The sequence below is a fragment of the Manis pentadactyla genome, chromosome 4, assembly GCF_030020395.1.
Source record: "Manis pentadactyla isolate mManPen7 chromosome 4, mManPen7.hap1, whole genome shotgun sequence".
Classification (NCBI taxonomy): Eukaryota; Metazoa; Chordata; class Mammalia; order Pholidota; family Manidae; genus Manis; species Manis pentadactyla.
In genome coordinates, this window is record NC_080022.1 from 165,471,785 (window position 1) to 165,489,028 (window position 17,244).

A 17,244-nucleotide genomic window follows, 5' to 3' on the forward strand; every position below is an offset into this window, starting at 1 on the left:
TGAGGTGTCAGTGGCTATGGGCAGGCCTATGTGAGGACTGTTATCTCAGCCCCATTCTCTTGCTTGCCCAGTTCTTGCCAGATTGAGCAGTTTTGCCATAACCCTAACATTTCCCATAGGGGAGGGAAATCAGTTGATGGGGGTCTTCTCAACCCCTAGAAACTTAGGCATCACTAGGAACAGGGGGTCCTCCCAGGTCCTGTGGCCTAGCAGCCACCCTTCCACACAGAACCTGCCCCCCAGCACTGACATTATGTCAACTCCCCACTCCCTACAGGGGCTATATAATCAATCCCCCCTGTCCAGCCAACTACCCAGATTGCATCAGATATCTGTAAACCACATCTTTAAAGACCCCAGATAAATGGGCCCCATAGGCTGTCACCCAGTCACCAGTCCCTCCCCAGATCTCCACAGTCTAGCTAGCACCCCATGGCTGCCAGCAGATTCTAAAGACACCCAGAGACTCCCAAGCTCCCACACATCTTCTTGGATACATTCAGCTCCTAAAGGTTATTAATTGTCCTCACCCACAGTCCCAAGGCCATCCTGGCTCAACAAGCCACCTCCCACAACCCCTGCAGGACCTGAGACTGCAGAGATTCCTGCATGCCATCAGGGAGCTCTATCCCTATAGAGTCCATGCCTCTACCCTGAGCTCTGTACCCCCTTATTCAACCTCATCACTTGCTCTGAACAAACCACTTTCATTCTTCTAAGTCTCCATTTTCCCCTCTTAAAATGGGTGTAATAGAAACACCTACCTCAGGTTTATCATAAGAGTGACCTTAATAATCTGAGAAAAGTACTTGGTACAGTGCCTGGCTCCTCCTAAGCCATCACAATATGATTGATAGCTGGTCGTTAATTATTACATATCTCCCCTGGCTGGCCTGCCACCACCTCCAGCTCACCAGGTCCAAATCTGACCTCATCCCCCCACCTCCAAGGCTCTTGGCCTCAAGCCAAACCTACAGTCATCCTAGACCCCTCCTTACCCTGTGGCCAGCCAGTCCCCAAATCTGTCAATCTCTTCAGTTCTACATCCTGGAAAGTTCTTAACTTGATCTTTAGTCTTCATGCCTACTAACAGCATCTCTTAAAAGCCTCAGAGGGTGTCCCTGCCTTCAAGCTGCCTTCTCCAATTCACACAGGAGCCAAGGGCTTTTTCCTGAAATGCAGACCTGAGCCCCATTTATCTCACTCGCTTGCCACTCAGACCCCGAAGCCCCACTGCCCTGGCCTGCAGGAGTAGCCAACACATCACCTCCTCCAGGAATCCTCCCTCCAAGAGTTACCTCCACCTGCCACCCTGAGCAACCCGACCCCTGCGGCCCAGCACCCTCCGGTGCGCTCTTCCCTCGCTGAAGTGTCCTCTGTGAGCCTGGACTCCCGGCGCCCAGCCTTGTGGAGGCCTCCCCATCATCTGTATACCCCTGACAACGCTGCGAGCCCCGACGGCCTGGGCCAGGTCGGTTCTGTGCCCCGCGGGCCCTCGGGCCTGGGCGTGCACGACTGCTCCGCAGGACGGTTGTAGAATGCATGAATCGGGGGCCCTCACAGACCTTGCAGATGACAGAAGCCCCGTGGGTCCTAAGGCGGGGCCGCCTCCTGCGGGCCGAGAAGTAGCGGCAACTCAGAATCCCCTTGCCTGAGCGGGGCCGCCTCCCCTCCCCCGGGCTCCTGCAGCCTCCGCCCCTCCCCCCTCCTTCCTCGCCCGCTCTTTGTCTCCCCGGCGCCCGGCCTCTCCGCCACGCGACCCCCGCGTCGCCCCTTCCTGGAGGATCCTCGCGGGCCCCGCGGACGCGACGCAACGCAACGGAGCGCTCTCTCTCTCTCTCACGCGCGCGCGCACACACACACACATACACACACACACACACGCACGCACACACACGCACGGAGCATCCTCCCGTCAGGTCTCCTGGTCCAGCCCCGCCCGCGCCTCCAGCTTCCTGCAAACGTTCCTCTCTCCCCACACTGCACCCATTCCCTCCGGCTCCAGGACCCTCCTCGTCCACCCCACCCCACCCTCGGGATGGAGCGGATCGAGCCAGCCCGGAACCCCCCGCGGCCGGGGTGACGGCCCCCGCCCCTCTCCCGTCTGGACCCCCGCCTCGAGCACCATGGGCCTGAGGGGTTCCCGAGGCTCCGGACGCTGAAGATGACCGATGCTGGAGGTGAGGGGCTGGAACCCCAAGGACCCCGAAGTGGCCGGGGAAGCGGGCCTGGGGGCCACTTGGGCTCACGGTGGGACCCTGAGTAGGGTTGGATGAGACGAAGCAACAACAGCCTTTCTTCTCCTGTCCCTAGGGGGCCCGGGCAGAGCTAGGGTGCTGGGCTGTCAGGGGAGGGGGTGGAGATGGGATTGGTGCCCCTAATCCTCTCCCTCCTGGAGAAATTTTTAAAAACTGGCGTTGGGGGAGGGGGAGAGGCCTTAACTCTTCCTTGCCCACCGTGTTGGACTGATGGATTAGAGAGAAACTAGCCCCGTCTCTGACTGGGGAAGAGAGGCCCTGGAAGTGCAGTAGATGTCCTGTCCTTCACCCCAACCCCATCTCCGGGGGGCACCGGGGGGATCCGACTTTTGCGGAATGCCCCAAGCCTGGGCCTCTCTGAGGGGGCACCCCTTTCTCTAGCTCCACAACTGCTTCCCCAGCCCTCAGGCCGATCCTTCCTGGCCTTTCCCGGGTGCACTTCTCTCTTGGTCTCTTTCTTCTCTTTCAGGGACCCATTTCTCTTGCCTGCCCTGCTGGGGCCGCCCCTCTCCCCAGGGCAGACTCTTGGCTCCCAGCACCCTCCCTTGGGCCTCCCTTGGCCACTGGAGCGCTGTCTCCACCGCTGCTTTCCCTGGCCCAACTCTCTCCTTTCTTTCTTGCTCTTCCTTCTCTCTGCAGCTCTGTGGCCTGACTCTCCACTGGCTTCTCTCTGTTCTTGCTCCCCACTTCCCTCCAGGACTTGTGCACCCACTTTTCCTCTTTCTTCTTCCCTTGGGTCCCAGGAAGCTTTGAGCTGGCAGGCCTCCCTTACTCCCAGATAAAGTTCAAAAGTCACAGGTGCTATTCCTCTGGGACTTGGAAGCTCTGGGAGGAAGGAGTGGCCTGGTAGCAGCACCCAGCCCAGACTGTGGCAGTTACCTAGTTGAGTGAGTGAGTGAGTGAGTGAGTGAGTGAGTGTGTGTGTGTGTGTGTGTGTGTGAGTGTGAATTAGGGGGCTGGTCTAATTTTCCAAGGCTCAGTTTTGGAAGGAGGGGTTTGGGTGGGAGGGGCCTGGTGACCTCCCCAGTGTCCTGCTTCCCAGAGTCCACCATGGGACAGTGTGTTGGGGGGTGTCCCCTCATACCCACCTCAGGGAGTTAGTTGTTGAAGGGAGGGAAAGAAAGGAGTTCGTGTTGAATGGGATGAATTGGGCCCCGGTGTGAGCTGGGAGTGCCAGCCCACCTCAGAGGCTATCTGAAAGAGGACTCCATCCACAGGAGGGGCTCCACCCTCCCCAGGGACTTGGAATAAAGAACATATGGGATCTCCATTCTCAGGTAGTCTAAGAGAGGAGACACACTACTGCCTTCAGGGAGCTCTGTTCTTGTGGGGGTAGGGTGCAGTTCTGACTGTCAGAGAGTCCCCAGTCTGAGGGGAACACTGGCCCTCCTCAGGAAGCTCTCATCTGATGTAGGGAAGACATGGCACATCTGGGGACTCAATGAAGTATGAAAAATTCCCCATTTCCCAGGAGTTGGAGAAGGGTGGATTTAGAAATTTTGTACACAAATGGGAGGGGGGAGGTCTATCTAGGACAGCTTTCTGGAGGAGGTGGCAGCTAGCTGGGTCCTGGCCAGATGAGGCTTTGTGACTGAATGAGGGAATTTGGTTCATTCTTAGGGGCAGCATCTCTTCCCATCTGGCCCTTCAAGAAGGAAGAGAGGGTCTAGAACTTCTTTGCTGCTAGCACCCAGAGTTCAAGAACAACAGGAGGGTTCTTGGAGGTCCCATGTCCCTGGCTCCTTCTCACACCTCATTTCCTGCCATCAGCCCTAAGCATCCAAGGAGCTTGGGATGGAGGTGGTTTTGAAGTGTCTCTCAGTCCTCCTAGCTGCTCTCCTTCCTCCACCTGTCTCCCATTTCCCAGTAGTCCTTTCCTCATTAGGATTCTCCAAAACTCCAGGTCATCACCCAGGATAGGGCTGAGGGACAGGTGACTAGGTGGAGTTCTGCCTCTTATCTCCTGCATCTCAGTTTTCCCATCTGTAAGGTGGAGATACTAAGAATCCTAAGCCTGGCCAGCTCACAGTGAGATGATATCTATGTAATAATAAGAGAAGAGTTGGAAAAGACCCCAGTAAGCAGGTGGCCTAGCCTTCCTACACCTGTTAAATGTATGGTCTAGCCTAGTGTCCTACCCTTCTCATGGGGACCTGAGTGCTAGGAGTAATCAGAGGTCATTTCCCAGCATGCAGTTTGCCCCTGCCCCTGAGTTTCCTCTCACTTCCCTTGTCTGGTATTCCCCTGCCCCTCAAACACCCAGACCTTGGTTTAGAGCTGCTTCGATCCTAGGTCTGCTAGAACAGATTGTTTCAGCTGCACATATCCTGTTTCTCCACCTGCCTTCCCTTCTTGCTTCCTACCAAAAGCCAAAACACAACAAAACCCTTAAACCATCCACACTTCTTCCGAGAATATAGTTGATGCATCAGAGATTTGGCTGTCCACTGTTTTGTTATGAGTACTCCTCATACCCCCTTGCATCTGTGAGTCTTTCTAGAACTGTGAGAACTGTGAGTTTGTCAAGAACAGCGGCCGTGCTGATGGTGCCAGCTTCCTGAACAGCTCGTGTTCAGGAAGGCAGGTGGTGAGTGCCTCAGTGATGAGCGGGGGCAGGCAGAACTGGGTGATGGATGGATGGGTGGTATGAATTGATGGATGCAAAGATGGGTGGATGAATGGATAGGTAAATGAATGGATGATGGTGGATGGATGAGTGAACAAATGGATGGATGAATGAGCAAGTAGATGGATGGATAGGTAGGTAGGTAGGTAAATGGATGAATGGAAGAACGTGGTTTCCGGTCCTGACTTTGTCATTAGTTTGTTGGGTGATCTTAGGCCAGCCATTCTCCCCTCTGTTTCTTTATTTGCAAAATAAGAGTACTGGAGTTAATAATCTCCAAGATTTCTCCCAGATTTCTGTTGGACAATTTATGGTGATTAAGTTTTTAGGGAATGCTAATGATGGAAAGGCCCAAGAGAGTGAAGGGGAGAAGTTCAGTGACCCACGTGAAGGCACACAGCAAATCAGCTTGGATCAAGACCGCAGGACTGGGCCTGTGTCTACACCCTGGATTTGCTCCTGCCCAAGGCCACACAATCTGGGTGTGGCTCAGATGACCTCTCTCCCAGGGGGCTGGAAGAAGGGTTCTAAGGGAAGGTGAGGAGCCAGAAGGCCAGGAACAGGTAGCCTTTGGCAGCACCTTTGCCTCCACCAACCTGAACCTCTTCTCCACAGTCTTTTTCTCTCTCCCACCTTGTTCTCCCCAGCTGTCTTGAGTCATGGCTTCTTCAAAGCTCCGAGAACCCACAGATGAGGTTTTTGGTAAGTTCTGTTCACCTATATCTCTAGCCAAGGCCACCCGGCATTGGGGGGTTCCCTTGGGGACATCTGTGTGTGTGTGTGTGCTGTGACCTTACAGCCTGATTCTCTGTCACTACTGTCTGAGTGGACATGCCAATTAGAACAACAATAATAGTAAGGGTCCCCATTGATTAAGTGCTTATCTCCTGTCAGACACTAGGCCAGCACCCCCATCTCACATGCACTGTGTCATTTAATCCTCAGAGTAATGCTAAGAAGTATGCCTATTATATAGACGAATGGAGGGCACAGAGTACTGAAGCAACTTGCTTTAAAGATCACATAGCAGGTTAGTGGCAGAGCTGGGACTAGAACTCCAGACTCCATGCTCTCAGTCACTGTGCTGTACACCTGTATCCCCCAGCACAGGTGACACATATTACCTCCAAGTTGCATAAATAAGGACCTCACCCGACATGGATGTGCATGGAAATCAAATACATAACACACACTCAGCCTCAATACCCCCAGGCCAGGCCCCTCTGTACACACTGGGGTGCGTGCACGGGTGCATACACACACTGGGGTATACTCATATACTGGGGTGTATGTGTATACCTGCCTGCACCATCATTTACCCCCTGCAGCCTTTCTATTATGTGGAGAAAGACCACCCCTACAGGGCAGAGTTCCCAGCATGCATTGGTGTGGAAAGAAAGGCTATTTCCCAGATGGACTCAGGAGCAAAGGAACATGGAGGGAGAGGTGGGGACACAGAAGCAGCTGCCTGAAGCCTCCAGTATGTGCGCAGCCTTGAGCAGCTCCCAGCTTCTCCTCCCCTGCTATCTCTTCATCTCTACTTCCTTACCCTCCCCTGCTCACCTCATCTTCCCCTGCCATGGCCACATGCCCTGGAAATGCCAGGAACCGCTGCCTCCTGGCTCCTGGGGAACACCACTTCCTGCCAGGCCTCCCTGTGGAATGGAAGCTTGGCCTCCTGGACTCCCCTAGCCTTGAGCTGCCTCTGGACCTCAGACTCTGAGTCTCTCCACCTCCCCCCAGGCCTGGCCTGACAAGATGAGCTTTCTTGGGCTTCTTGACCTCCACTCCTCCCACCCTCACCCCAACTCTTCTTGTTTTCCTTCTCCTCAACCTGCTGAGGTAGCTGACCTGCCTTGTCTGCTGCCTGATAGGAAAGGCAATTAAATATTCATGACTCCCCACTGCTCAGGGCCAGGCTAACTCCCTGCTGGGGAGAGAGACTGAGAGGGAGACAGACAGATACAGGCAGAGGGAGAGCAGGGACCAGAGGAGAGGCAGGCCTGCCTTTTTTCCAAAAGCCCCAAGCCCCTCTGGAGTCCCTTTGTTGCTCCTTAGACCCTCCAAGGTGAAATGACCATGGTCCTGATGTGGCCCAGAGTCAGAGGTAAAGGGCCTTCTCCCTGGCCCAGGGTGGCTGGGTACCAGCTGAGTGCTGGAGGTGCTCATCAGCCCCCCTCCCCAGACCCCGCAGAACAGCAAGAGCACTGGCTTGGGAGCTGGGAGACCTGGAAACCATCCCTATCTCCCTCTGCACACTTGGCTGCATCTTTCCTTTCTGAGCCTTAGTTTCCCCACCTGTAGAATGAGGCATTGGACTCACAGGTCACTCCCATCTTTGCCTCAGAGGAGGAGTAGCGGTCTTGGTAGCTGTACACGGAGCCTCGGAGCCAGACTGCCTATAATCCTGGCCCACTCATTTCCAGCTCGTGCCCTGGGGCAAATTAAGGCTGCCCTGGGGATCCCTGGAGTCTCCTCCTTGCAGGGTTGGGGGGAGGATTAAATGAGCTAGTAATTGTAACGCACTTAGAGCTGGTGCCCAGCACAGTGCGAGAGCAATAAGTATTAGCTGTTGTTATTCTGTGGTTCAGTCCTCAATCCCTGCTGCCTAGAGATAATGCCTGGGGTTTCTGTGTCAGAGCAGGGGACAGAGAGCTCCCTTCTCCAGCTCAGCCCCAGAGACTGGAAACACCAAAAGGAAGACAGGGGCAGCTAAGGAATAAGATGAGTGGTGTTGAGCCTGGGGTCCAAGAAAGCAGTCCTTTGACAGTCCTCTCTCCCCTCTCCTAGCCACCCCAGCTACCCCTGGACAACTTGGGCCCCCTTCCCTTTCAGCCAGGCCAGTCCCCTGTCCTTGGAGGCTACATTGGCCCTGGGGATCCTCAGACACCAGCCCAGACAAGCCCAAGCCCACACAGCTGCTTCACCTTACAAAGCCCTTTCTTGTTCTCCCTGCCACCTTGGCTCTTTACTGTCACCCACACCTCAGCCTGGCTACCTAATCTAAAGCTGTAGCTCCCCAGTCACCCCATCTCTCATCCATTCGATAAATATTACTGAGCTCCTAATACGTGCCAGGCTCTGTCCCAGGCCCTGGAGAGACAGCCCCCAACAAGCCTAATAAAGTTACTGCCCATATGGAGCTTGGATTCTAGTGCAGGGGCAAGCAGGGGACCGACAATAAAGCCCATTGAACTAAACAAGGAGCATATTAGGTGGTGAGGAGTGCCATGCTGAGGGTTAAAATGGGGATGTGATGGAATGGGCATCAGCACCTCCGTGTGTCTTGAGCCCATCGCTGACCAGCTATGCATCAGTCCACAAAGTGTGACTTTGCTTCAATTCATCAAACACCACTGGAGTACCCACTCCCCACCTGGACCTGCACCAGGCTCTCGTGATACTCAGTGGACAGTGAAGGGCTTTGTCCTGGGCAGTGTGCAGCCTGGCATAGGATAGTCATTTCTAACCAGATCGCAGTCCTGAGGCCTGAAGCTGTCCAGAGCTGGCGGGTGGTGGCGAGATGATGTATTTGAGTTGACAGCCAAAGAAGGGGTGGAGAGTGATGGCGCAGACAGAACAGCATGAGCATGGGAGGCAGGTGGGAAACGAAGGTAGAGGCAGGTATCGAGGTACCAGTATAAGCAGTTTAGTACAGACATCACCAACAGCTAGTACCTAATGAAGCACTTACCATGTCACAGGCATTAAGGCAAAGCGCTTTATATGGGTCATCTTATTTAATGCTCACAACTCTATGATACCCCTATTAGGACCCCATTTTACAGATGAGGAAGCCAAACCTAAATGTAAGTAACGGGTCCAGAGCCACCCAGCCAGCAAGTGGCAGAACTGGATTCAGCCTGGGCCATCTGGCTCTGGGGCCTATGTGCTTCACCATAGTGCCGTGTAAGAGCAGGCTGTACAGAGGAGGCAGTGTGGGGATCACAGAAAGGGTGGGTTGGAACCCCTCAGGCCTTGAATGGAGAGCTGAGGGGCATGAACTTTATGTTTAGGACCAGCCCCCTGCCCTCCTCACCACCAGGTTTCAAAAGCAAGAGTGTAGAGGGCACAGTCAGAAATGTACTTTAGAAAGTTTCTTCTACCTTGTAGAGAGTGGAGAGGGAGGCAGGTGGAGGCAGGGTGCTAAAAAAAACTCGTTTTTTTTAAAAAATAGTATTTACTAAGCACCTACTATGTACCAGGCACCATTCTATGCTATGTTAGAGCAATGAACAAAATAGAGAAACATCTGCCCTCATGGAGCTGACATTCTAATGGGTGGAAGGAGACAATAAACGAAATGAGTAAATACATAATATGTCAGAAAATGATAAATTATATAGGAATAAATAAAGGTTGGGATTCTGGGGGGAACTATAAATTGGGTGCTCAGGGATGTCCTCAATGAGAGAAAGCATTTAAGCAAAAACCTGAGGGAGGTGAGGGAGAGAATCATGCAGAAAGCTGTCTAGAGCCGAGGAGGAAAAGGGAAGAGGAAGTGCAAAGGCCCTGAGGTGCAGGCTAGGTTTGTGTGAGGAAGAGCTAGGAGGCCAGAGTGGCTGGAGTGGAGAGAGGGAGAGGGAGAGAAGTAGAAGCTCAGAGAAGTAAAGGGAGCGCAGACTAAGTCTGGAAAGCCACTGGGAGAACTTGGACTCTTACTCTGTGTGAGATGGAAGTTCCTGGAGGCTTCTGAGCAGAGGAGTAACAAAAGCTGACATGTTTTGTCAGGATCACTTGGGCTGCTATGTCAAAAATAGACTGTAAATGGGAAAGGGAGGAGGAAAGACCAGCTAGGAGGCTTTTTTAATAATTGGGGCAAGAGGTTATGGTGGCCTAGACCAGGGGGGTGGTGAGTCTCCCTCTCCTTTCCTCTGCCCTGCCCTCCCATCCTCTCCTCTTCTCCCTTCCCCTTCTGCTCTCTACTCTCTCTGTGTGCATGTGAGTTGTGTGCACAGACAGACACATACACAGTATTTTATGGTGGGAAATTAAAAGTAGAAGGACTAGCTCAGTGTATTCCATTACACGCTCATGTACCGCTCCCTCATCCTCAACAGTCATCGGCGCCTGGCCAGTCTTGTCTCATCTGTATCCCTTTCCACTCTCCCCTCCTGTTCCTCTGGATTATTTTGAACCTAATCCAAAATATATCATATCAACATAAATATTTCAGTACACCTAGATAAAATTCAAAAGTAGAGCTAACAGGAATTGTGGACGGATCAGCTTCTAGGGAGGCAGGGAAACAGAGGAGTCAAGGGTGACTCCAGGGTGTGGCCTGGGCAGCTAGAAGGATGGAGTTGCCATTCGCCAAGGGGGGACGACTAGGGGGAACAGCTCGGGGTGGGGGTCAGGAGGCCAATTTTGACATGCACGCTAAAAATGCCTGCTGCACAACCAAGTGGAGGAATCACGTAGGCAGCTGGACACATGCATTACCAACCGGGTGGGGCTGAGGGGGAGGTTAGCTCAAAGCTGTTGAATTGGCAGATGGGTGGACAATGGGGCCTTTTACTCAGGGAGCAGGGAAGTCAGTTTGAGGCAAGGTGGTGGGTTCATTTTGATGGCTTGAGATGTCTGGGTGCCTCTGATATTGGAGGTTCTCTGGCAGGTGTTGAGGAGCCCAGGCTTGGGATTCAGAGGGGGTCAGGGCAAGAAACAGACAGGTGGTCATTAAGCAGGGAGAGAAACTGGGATGGCTTAAGGGGTGTCTGCAGACAAGAGAAAGAGGAGCAGGCAAGGCAGGACAGGCATGAATAATGAGTGACAGGCATGACAGGGATTTGGGACCCTGAGATCCTGGGGTTGGGGGAGTAAGGGAGAAAGGTCATGACCCATCCTGAGGTCTGGTAACCTGGGGACCCCTGTTCAGCCTGGAGACCCCAGTGCCAAGCTCTGGGACAGTGCAGAATGAGGGCTTCATTCTCAGATGGATCAAATGAAAAAGTGAAACTAGGAGCAATAGGATTTATGCACGATCTGTTTGGGGTTTACCTACTCTTCTTCCATGTCTTCATTCAGGACATAGCCCTGCATCACTAACCCTAGGACCCACGAAACAGGCTTCAGGGGACTGTGGGTTTTCTTCCCTTCCCCTCCACCGGCTTGTAGGGGATCTGCCTGCACCATTTCAACTGTGGGCCCTCTCAGCAATGCTGTCTCAGGGTGCAATCCTGAGTGTGGCAGCCAGTGTCCCCAGCAAGGCCAGTCTCTGGAACCAGACTAGCTAGGACCATTGCTAACTGGTGGCTTCAGTCAAGGGACTTAACCTCTCCGAACCTCATTTGCTCAGCTATAAAATGTGCATGATAGCTGTACCTAGCCTTAAGGTAGTTAAGTAGAAAAGGTAATGGATATACATTCTGGAACACAGTAGGTGCTTAAGTGGTAGCCATTATTACCATGTTCTCTCCAGCCTCACTCCCCAGCCCTCCCCTTCACAAACACGCCTTTCAATTGCCCTGGAGTTGACCCCCCCTCCGCTTCCCCACTTCTCAGCATTGCATATACGAGCTTGCAAACTGCTCTCTTGTAAACTCTCACCCAGACCTTAAGACGCAGCTTGGTGTTCCCTCCTCCAACCCATCCTAACAGGGCTGCCCAGTCCTCCGGTGCCCGTGAGTTACATCACACTGCTGTATTTATGTGCTGACATGTCAGCCCCCTGAGGGACTGTGAGAGAGCCTGCTTCCCATCTCATTTGTACTCTTGGCACCTGGCATTTGGAAACATTTGTTGAATGTCTGGGGTGTGAGTGCAGGTGGCCACTTGAGGTGGGCCTCTGGGCTGGCTGTCCGCATGTGTCTAGTCTCTGCCCTTTCACCCGGTTCACAGACCTGGACTTGGCTGTGCCAGAGACCGTCAGACTGGACAGCAGTTTACACAAGGCCCGGGCCCAACTACTGGCCAAGGGCCGGAGACACCGGCCGTCCCGCTCGAGGCTTCGGGACAGTGCTAGCTCTGCAGAGGATGGTGAAGGCTCCGATGGGCCTGGAGGCAAGGTTAGGGCAACCCACCTAATCACACATACCCCACCCACCCTTCTTGCCCCTGGATAATCCCTCCAAACACCTCTTCCTGGGAAACCACACCCCAGACTTCTGACATCATAATGCCAACAAATATTACCTGCATTCACATATGGCTCATTTCATCCCTTTAAGGAAGGTATAACCATTCCCATCATACAGATGAGGAAACTGAGTCTCTGAGAGGTTCAGTTTTGAAGTCACACAGTGAGGTGAAAGAAGCAGGATTCAACCCCAGCCTGGGTGACTGAAGGCCCTGTCTCCCCCCTCTCAATGCCAAGCCACCCCTCTGCCCTCCGGCAGGGGTGAACCTTCCCTCCAAGTTCCCAAGGAACCAAAAAAAAAAGTCTGGGTTCCTGGCTTTGGGGTGAGGTGGGGAGGGGGTTTCTCTCGCACTTTACAGGGTGACACCGCCCCTCTGGGAAGGGAGAGGAGGGCTGACAGTGAGCAGCTGCCACTTTCCCCAGGTGACGGACGGTTGCGGGAGCCCCCTGCACCGGCTGCGCTCGCCTTTGCACTCGGGCCCGGGGTCCCCGGCCGGTGGCTCTTTTTGCCTGGAGCCTCCGGGGTTGCGGCGCAGCCTGGAGGAGGACGAAACACCGCCCTCGCCGCTCACACGCTACCGGCCCCTGCACAACGCCGCCTCGCACGAGGGCCTGGCCGCCGCTTCCTGCTCTCCGCCGCGCTCCGCGCCCTCCTCGGACAGCTCGCCCAGCTTCGTGCGCCGCCACCCGCGCGCAGAGCCGCACAGCGAAGGTGAGCGGCGGCCGGCGGGGCGCCCCCTGCTGGTGTGCACCGGGTCTGCAGCGGCCCCTCCGAGTCCCGGCGGACGCAGAAGCACAGGGCTGGACCACGTGGGCCGGAATGGTTGGGCTGGGGGAGGTGGGGAGTAAGCATCAAGGTTCATTCTTTCATTTATTGAGCGACTTCCAGGTGCCAGACACTGTTGGACCCCGGGACACATGAGTAAGCAAACAGATGGAGTTCTTGTCCTCACGGAGCTTGGAGTTGCCGGGAGAGACCACTAATTTCTTATAGTTTAAGGAGGAAGAAATCAAGTAATCCTTTAAAATGTATAGTTACAAGCTGTATTAAGTGCTATGTGAGAAACATGCACGGTGGTGGGAGAGCATGTATCAGGGTGAAAGGACCTAGTTGGGGGCATCCTGAAAAACTTCGAGAAAGTGGTATGTAAGATTGGAAGGCTGGTGGGAAGTTGGCAAAAGTAAGATTAACAGTAAATAGTAGCGGTCCCTACTTTTCAGGGTGGCTTATGGTTTGTGTAATGCTTTCAGGAACATCTCATGAAACAGGAAGGTGTTATTATTCCCATATTTGAGATGAAGGGAGCTCAGAGAGGTAGTGATTTGTCCTAGGTCACAGCTGTGAAGAGCCAGGTTACCGGATTCTAAGCCATGAGAGCTTCTGCCTCCTCACACTGGCAGCTGAAGGAGGCAGGCAAGCCACACACAGGTTATTTGCTTCCTTCTCTTCCCCAGAAGATGACAGCCGGGATGCCAGCCCACCTGAGCCTGCCAGCCCCACCATCGGCCTGGATAAGAAGACTCGCCGGAAGTTCCTGGACCTGGGGTGAGTGGTGGAGGGGCCAGAACCGAAGGCTTGGAGCTGTCAGGGGGCACGGTGGCACAGCGGGCCGCACCACCCCACTCACTCCGCCTCTCCACAGGGTCACCTTACGCAGAGCGTCCACCAGCAAGAGCCGGAAGGACAAGGGCAGCAACCGCCTGTCAGTGGGCAGTAGGTAAGCCATACTGACAGTGCCTCAGCCACTGCTTCCTCCCATAGCTCCCGGGGGTCCCTGGCCTCCCCTCGGTGTCCACACCCATGCAGGGCACTCTCTCCACAGGGAGTCGGTGGAGGGGGCCGGCAGGTCAGGGGGCTCCCCGTTCCTGCCCTTTTCCTGGTTCACAGACAGCGGCAAGGGCTCGGCGTCCTCTGGCAGCACCACCTCCCCTGCCTGCTCTCCTAAACATGAGGGCTTCAGCCCTAAGAAGTCAGCTTCTCAGGTGAGTCCATGGCCTTCTGGCCCCCACCCTCAGGTGACATGAGGGCATGCTTCACCCTGGCTCAGGCTGGGATCCAGGCATTCATAGCGTCCATTTGTCCATCCATGGACTCATTAACTTATCCATTCTCTGAGTTCATTCATTCATTCATATTGAGTAGTTCATTCATTGATTCATTCATTGCTGCATCTATTCAACATGCATCACTGGACACTGATTCCCCTGCCACATGCCCAGCCTGAGGGCTCCTCCATCCCGGCCAGCTCTTCCACCTGTCTCAGTTCTAGTTCCACATCCTGTCTTAGGAGCTGGGCCACCTGTGTAGTGGGGTAACACTTGGGGGAAAGGTGAATAGGACCGCAACCTAGCTAATGCTCAGAAAGCTTGAAACCCTGTAGGAGAAGTGAAACCAGGTAACAGAAGCAGTAAGGAGCATCTGTTTATGTTCACACAACTCACAAAGCTCCACATGCATGTTTTTGCTTTACTCTCACAAAGGCTTACACTTGACTTACACAGATGAACAAATGAAGGCCCAGAAAGGGGCTTGCCACGTGGATTAGTTGCCAGGCTTTAGGACCCTCAACCCAGTTGTTCTGTGGTTCTGTTCCTTATGTACAGCAGAGACAGAGGAGATCAGAAAGCTGAGAATTCAGGGGAGGAGTCACGGTGTGACTTCTGACTTGGCCTTCCTTCTTTTCTCCCTCCCTACATGCCCTCCTTTCATTCTTCCATTTCTTCCTTCTCTTGTGCTGGGCCCTGGGGACACCATGGTGAATAAACACAGGCCAGGCCCTCATAGAGCTTACAGCCTCTAACCAGGCACTTACAAGCCAAGGGACTGAAGGGCATGGTGAGAAGCCACAGGCAGGGACACCTGACCTGGCCTGGGGTAATCCTGATCTGCTGTTTGCAGGAAGCAACACGTAGGCTGGTACCTCCTCCATTCTTGCTATTTTGCCTGGCTCAGTTCTAGCACCACATCCTCCTAGAACCTCAAATCCTCATGCCTTACATGAGTCACCCTATGGTATGTGCCTGCCCAGCTCCTGGTTCATGCACAGAAGCACCGAGAACTCCTACTGCCCAGCTCCATCCAGCTGAGGGCAGGGGATTGGCGGCACTGCCTTGGGAGCAAGCTCTTTCCTCAGCAGTGTGCACCCCTCCCTGTCTAGGAATCCACCCTGAGTGATGACTCCACACCCCCCAGCAGCAGCCCCAAGATCCCGAGTGGTCCCCGGCAGGAGACCAAGTGTTCCTACCCTTACCACACACTGTCCCAGTCTTCAGATGAGGTGAGTAAGCCTGACCTCTGACGCTGCCAGGTGTGCAGGCCACAGGCCCTGTCTTCCCCCTCACTCTCCTTGGCCTCCACCCCAGTTCCTGGATGAACCTCTCCCTGCTGTCCACCACTGGACCAGTCAGCAGGTGGGCCAGTGGCTGCAGAGCCTCAGCTTGGAACAATATGCTGCCGAGTTTGCTGCACGGCAGGTGGATGGGCCGCAGCTGCTGCAGCTGGATGGAAGCAAACTCAAGGTGGGTCAGAGGGGAAGGGCCGTGACCCAGCCAGGCACTGAGGCAGCCTTCAAGGACTAGGATCCTCTCATTCTGACCTTTATACTCCAAGGCCACAGCTCTGACCTCTGACCTCTAGGCAAGGTCCTTGGCCTAATCTTTGTACTCTAGCATGGGTCCCTAGTCTAATTTGAAACTCAAGACCAATTATTTGATTTGACCTTCAAACTCCAGCCCAAATCTCCAGGGTGACCTACTTTTAGGACTATCATATCATCTGACTTTTTAATGAGTTCCCTGGTATCATAGGAAGCCAGGCCTCTCCCCTGATCGCCTTGGCTAATTCTCAGTGTTGGTGGCTGGTGGTAGTTGGGGAAGGTCAGGGGCCTCTGACCTTGGTGCTGGAAAGTTTCTGGCCTGTTTCCCACCCTCTGCTGAGTTGCCTGGGGAAGGGGTGGTGAGAAGATTCCCCAGGGAGACTCTGGAGAAGGCCAACTAGCTGTATGACCTTGGGCCAGTCACTCCCCCTCTGTGGGCCTCAGGGGATCAGGCAGGGCATGCCAAGGCTGAAATCCTGTGTGGAGGGATGGGAGCCAAAGATTGTGGTGGGGCATGGCACCCCCCCAAACCTCATCTCTCCCAACAACTCCCATTCCACTCTTGCCTTGAGGGTTCTGACCCATTAGCAAGTCCAAGAGAGGGAGGCCACACTTTAGGGAGGACTTGCAGGGCTCCAGAGAGTCTACTAGGGGCACAAAGAACTTGGGGCTTGGGCTAGCCAGGGCCTGGCCTCTCCCTCACCCCTGCATTCCTCCCCCAGAGCCTGGGGCTCAGCAACTCGCAGGACCGGGCGCTAGTGAAGCGGAAGGTGAAGGAGCTGGCAGCCGCAGCCGAGAGGGCACGCAAGGCCCAGGAGAAGGCTGCACGGCAGCGTGAGAAGCTCCGGCGCAGGGAGGAGGCCAAGAAGAGCTAGGGGAGGATGGGGGTGGGGGTAAGCACTGGCACCTGGCATGGGGTGGCTGCTGGGCTCGGGCACGGGCCTCACTAGGAAGGCAGGGCCTAGGCACCAAGCTTGGGCTGGCCTGGCCCCATGCTGTCAGCAGGTACACACCCTCTCACTCTGTCACTCCGTCTGGACCCAGATCCCCCAGAAAGGGAGACTCCAGCCAGAGGGCCTAGTAATAAATCTTACTTCAAGGACTTGTTTGGCACAATGTTCCTGTGGGAGGTTACGGGCAGAGGGAAGAAAGGCCAGGGCTGAAGTAAGTCTGGGAGCCCAGAAGCACCTGGGTCAGTCCGCCTCTCTACCCTCAGGCCATAGTAGTACTGGGCCAGCAGTGAGCGAGGATGCCTGCCTGCCTTCCAGAGGCCCTGAGACAGGGCCAGGGTCCTGGGCTGAGATATAGGTTAGGCCTCTGGGCAGGCGGAGGTGCTTGTCTCTAGCCCTCCCGGGTGGCTGTCAGGAGAGCTCTGTTCTGCTCCCCAGGGAGGCTGGTTACTGCAGTAAGTTGCACTCAGGGTAGACTCCCAGACTGCATTCCTTCAGGGGTGAGCACAGAAAGCAGCTTGGTCATCATATGCCATCTGTGCAAGGACTTTAGAAGAAGGGATGAAAACCACCCTCTTTCCCCTTTCCTGTCCTGTAGGTCCCAATGGTGGTAACATCCATATAGGTCCACCCCTCCTGGGGCCCATTCAAGGCTGGCTCTTTGGCCTGCTCTCCAACCCAGGGTACTTCTCCCACTGTTCCTTCAGAGGGCACCTGAGCCCTCTCTGGGGACAGAGCA

General features: G+C 54.6%; 1 protein-coding gene across 3 annotated transcripts; it reads left to right on the plus strand.

Annotated features, from left to right (window-relative positions):
* Nucleotides 1-1,845: 1,845 nt before the first annotated feature.
* Nucleotides 1,846-16,776, plus strand: SAMD14 (sterile alpha motif domain containing 14). Of its 3 annotated transcripts, XM_057501367.1 has the most exons (11): nt 1,846-2,180; nt 5,207-5,421; nt 5,532-5,586; nt 11,722-11,888; nt 12,383-12,671; nt 13,418-13,505; nt 13,603-13,677; nt 13,783-13,942; nt 15,118-15,237; nt 15,323-15,478; nt 16,278-16,776. In XM_057501367.1, the coding sequence occupies exons 3-11, from the start codon at nt 5,544-5,546 to the stop codon at nt 16,428-16,430; spliced, it is 1,251 nt and encodes a 416-aa protein (XP_057357350.1). In that variant the 5' UTR covers nt 1,846-2,180; nt 5,207-5,421; nt 5,532-5,543; the 3' UTR covers nt 16,431-16,776. The 3 variants fall into 3 exon arrangements, with proteins under 3 accessions (XP_057357350.1, XP_036735589.2, XP_036735590.2); XM_036879694.2 differs by lacking the exon at nt 5,207-5,421; XM_036879695.2 differs by lacking the exons at nt 5,207-5,421; nt 5,532-5,586.
* Nucleotides 16,777-17,244: the final 468 nt, after the last annotated feature.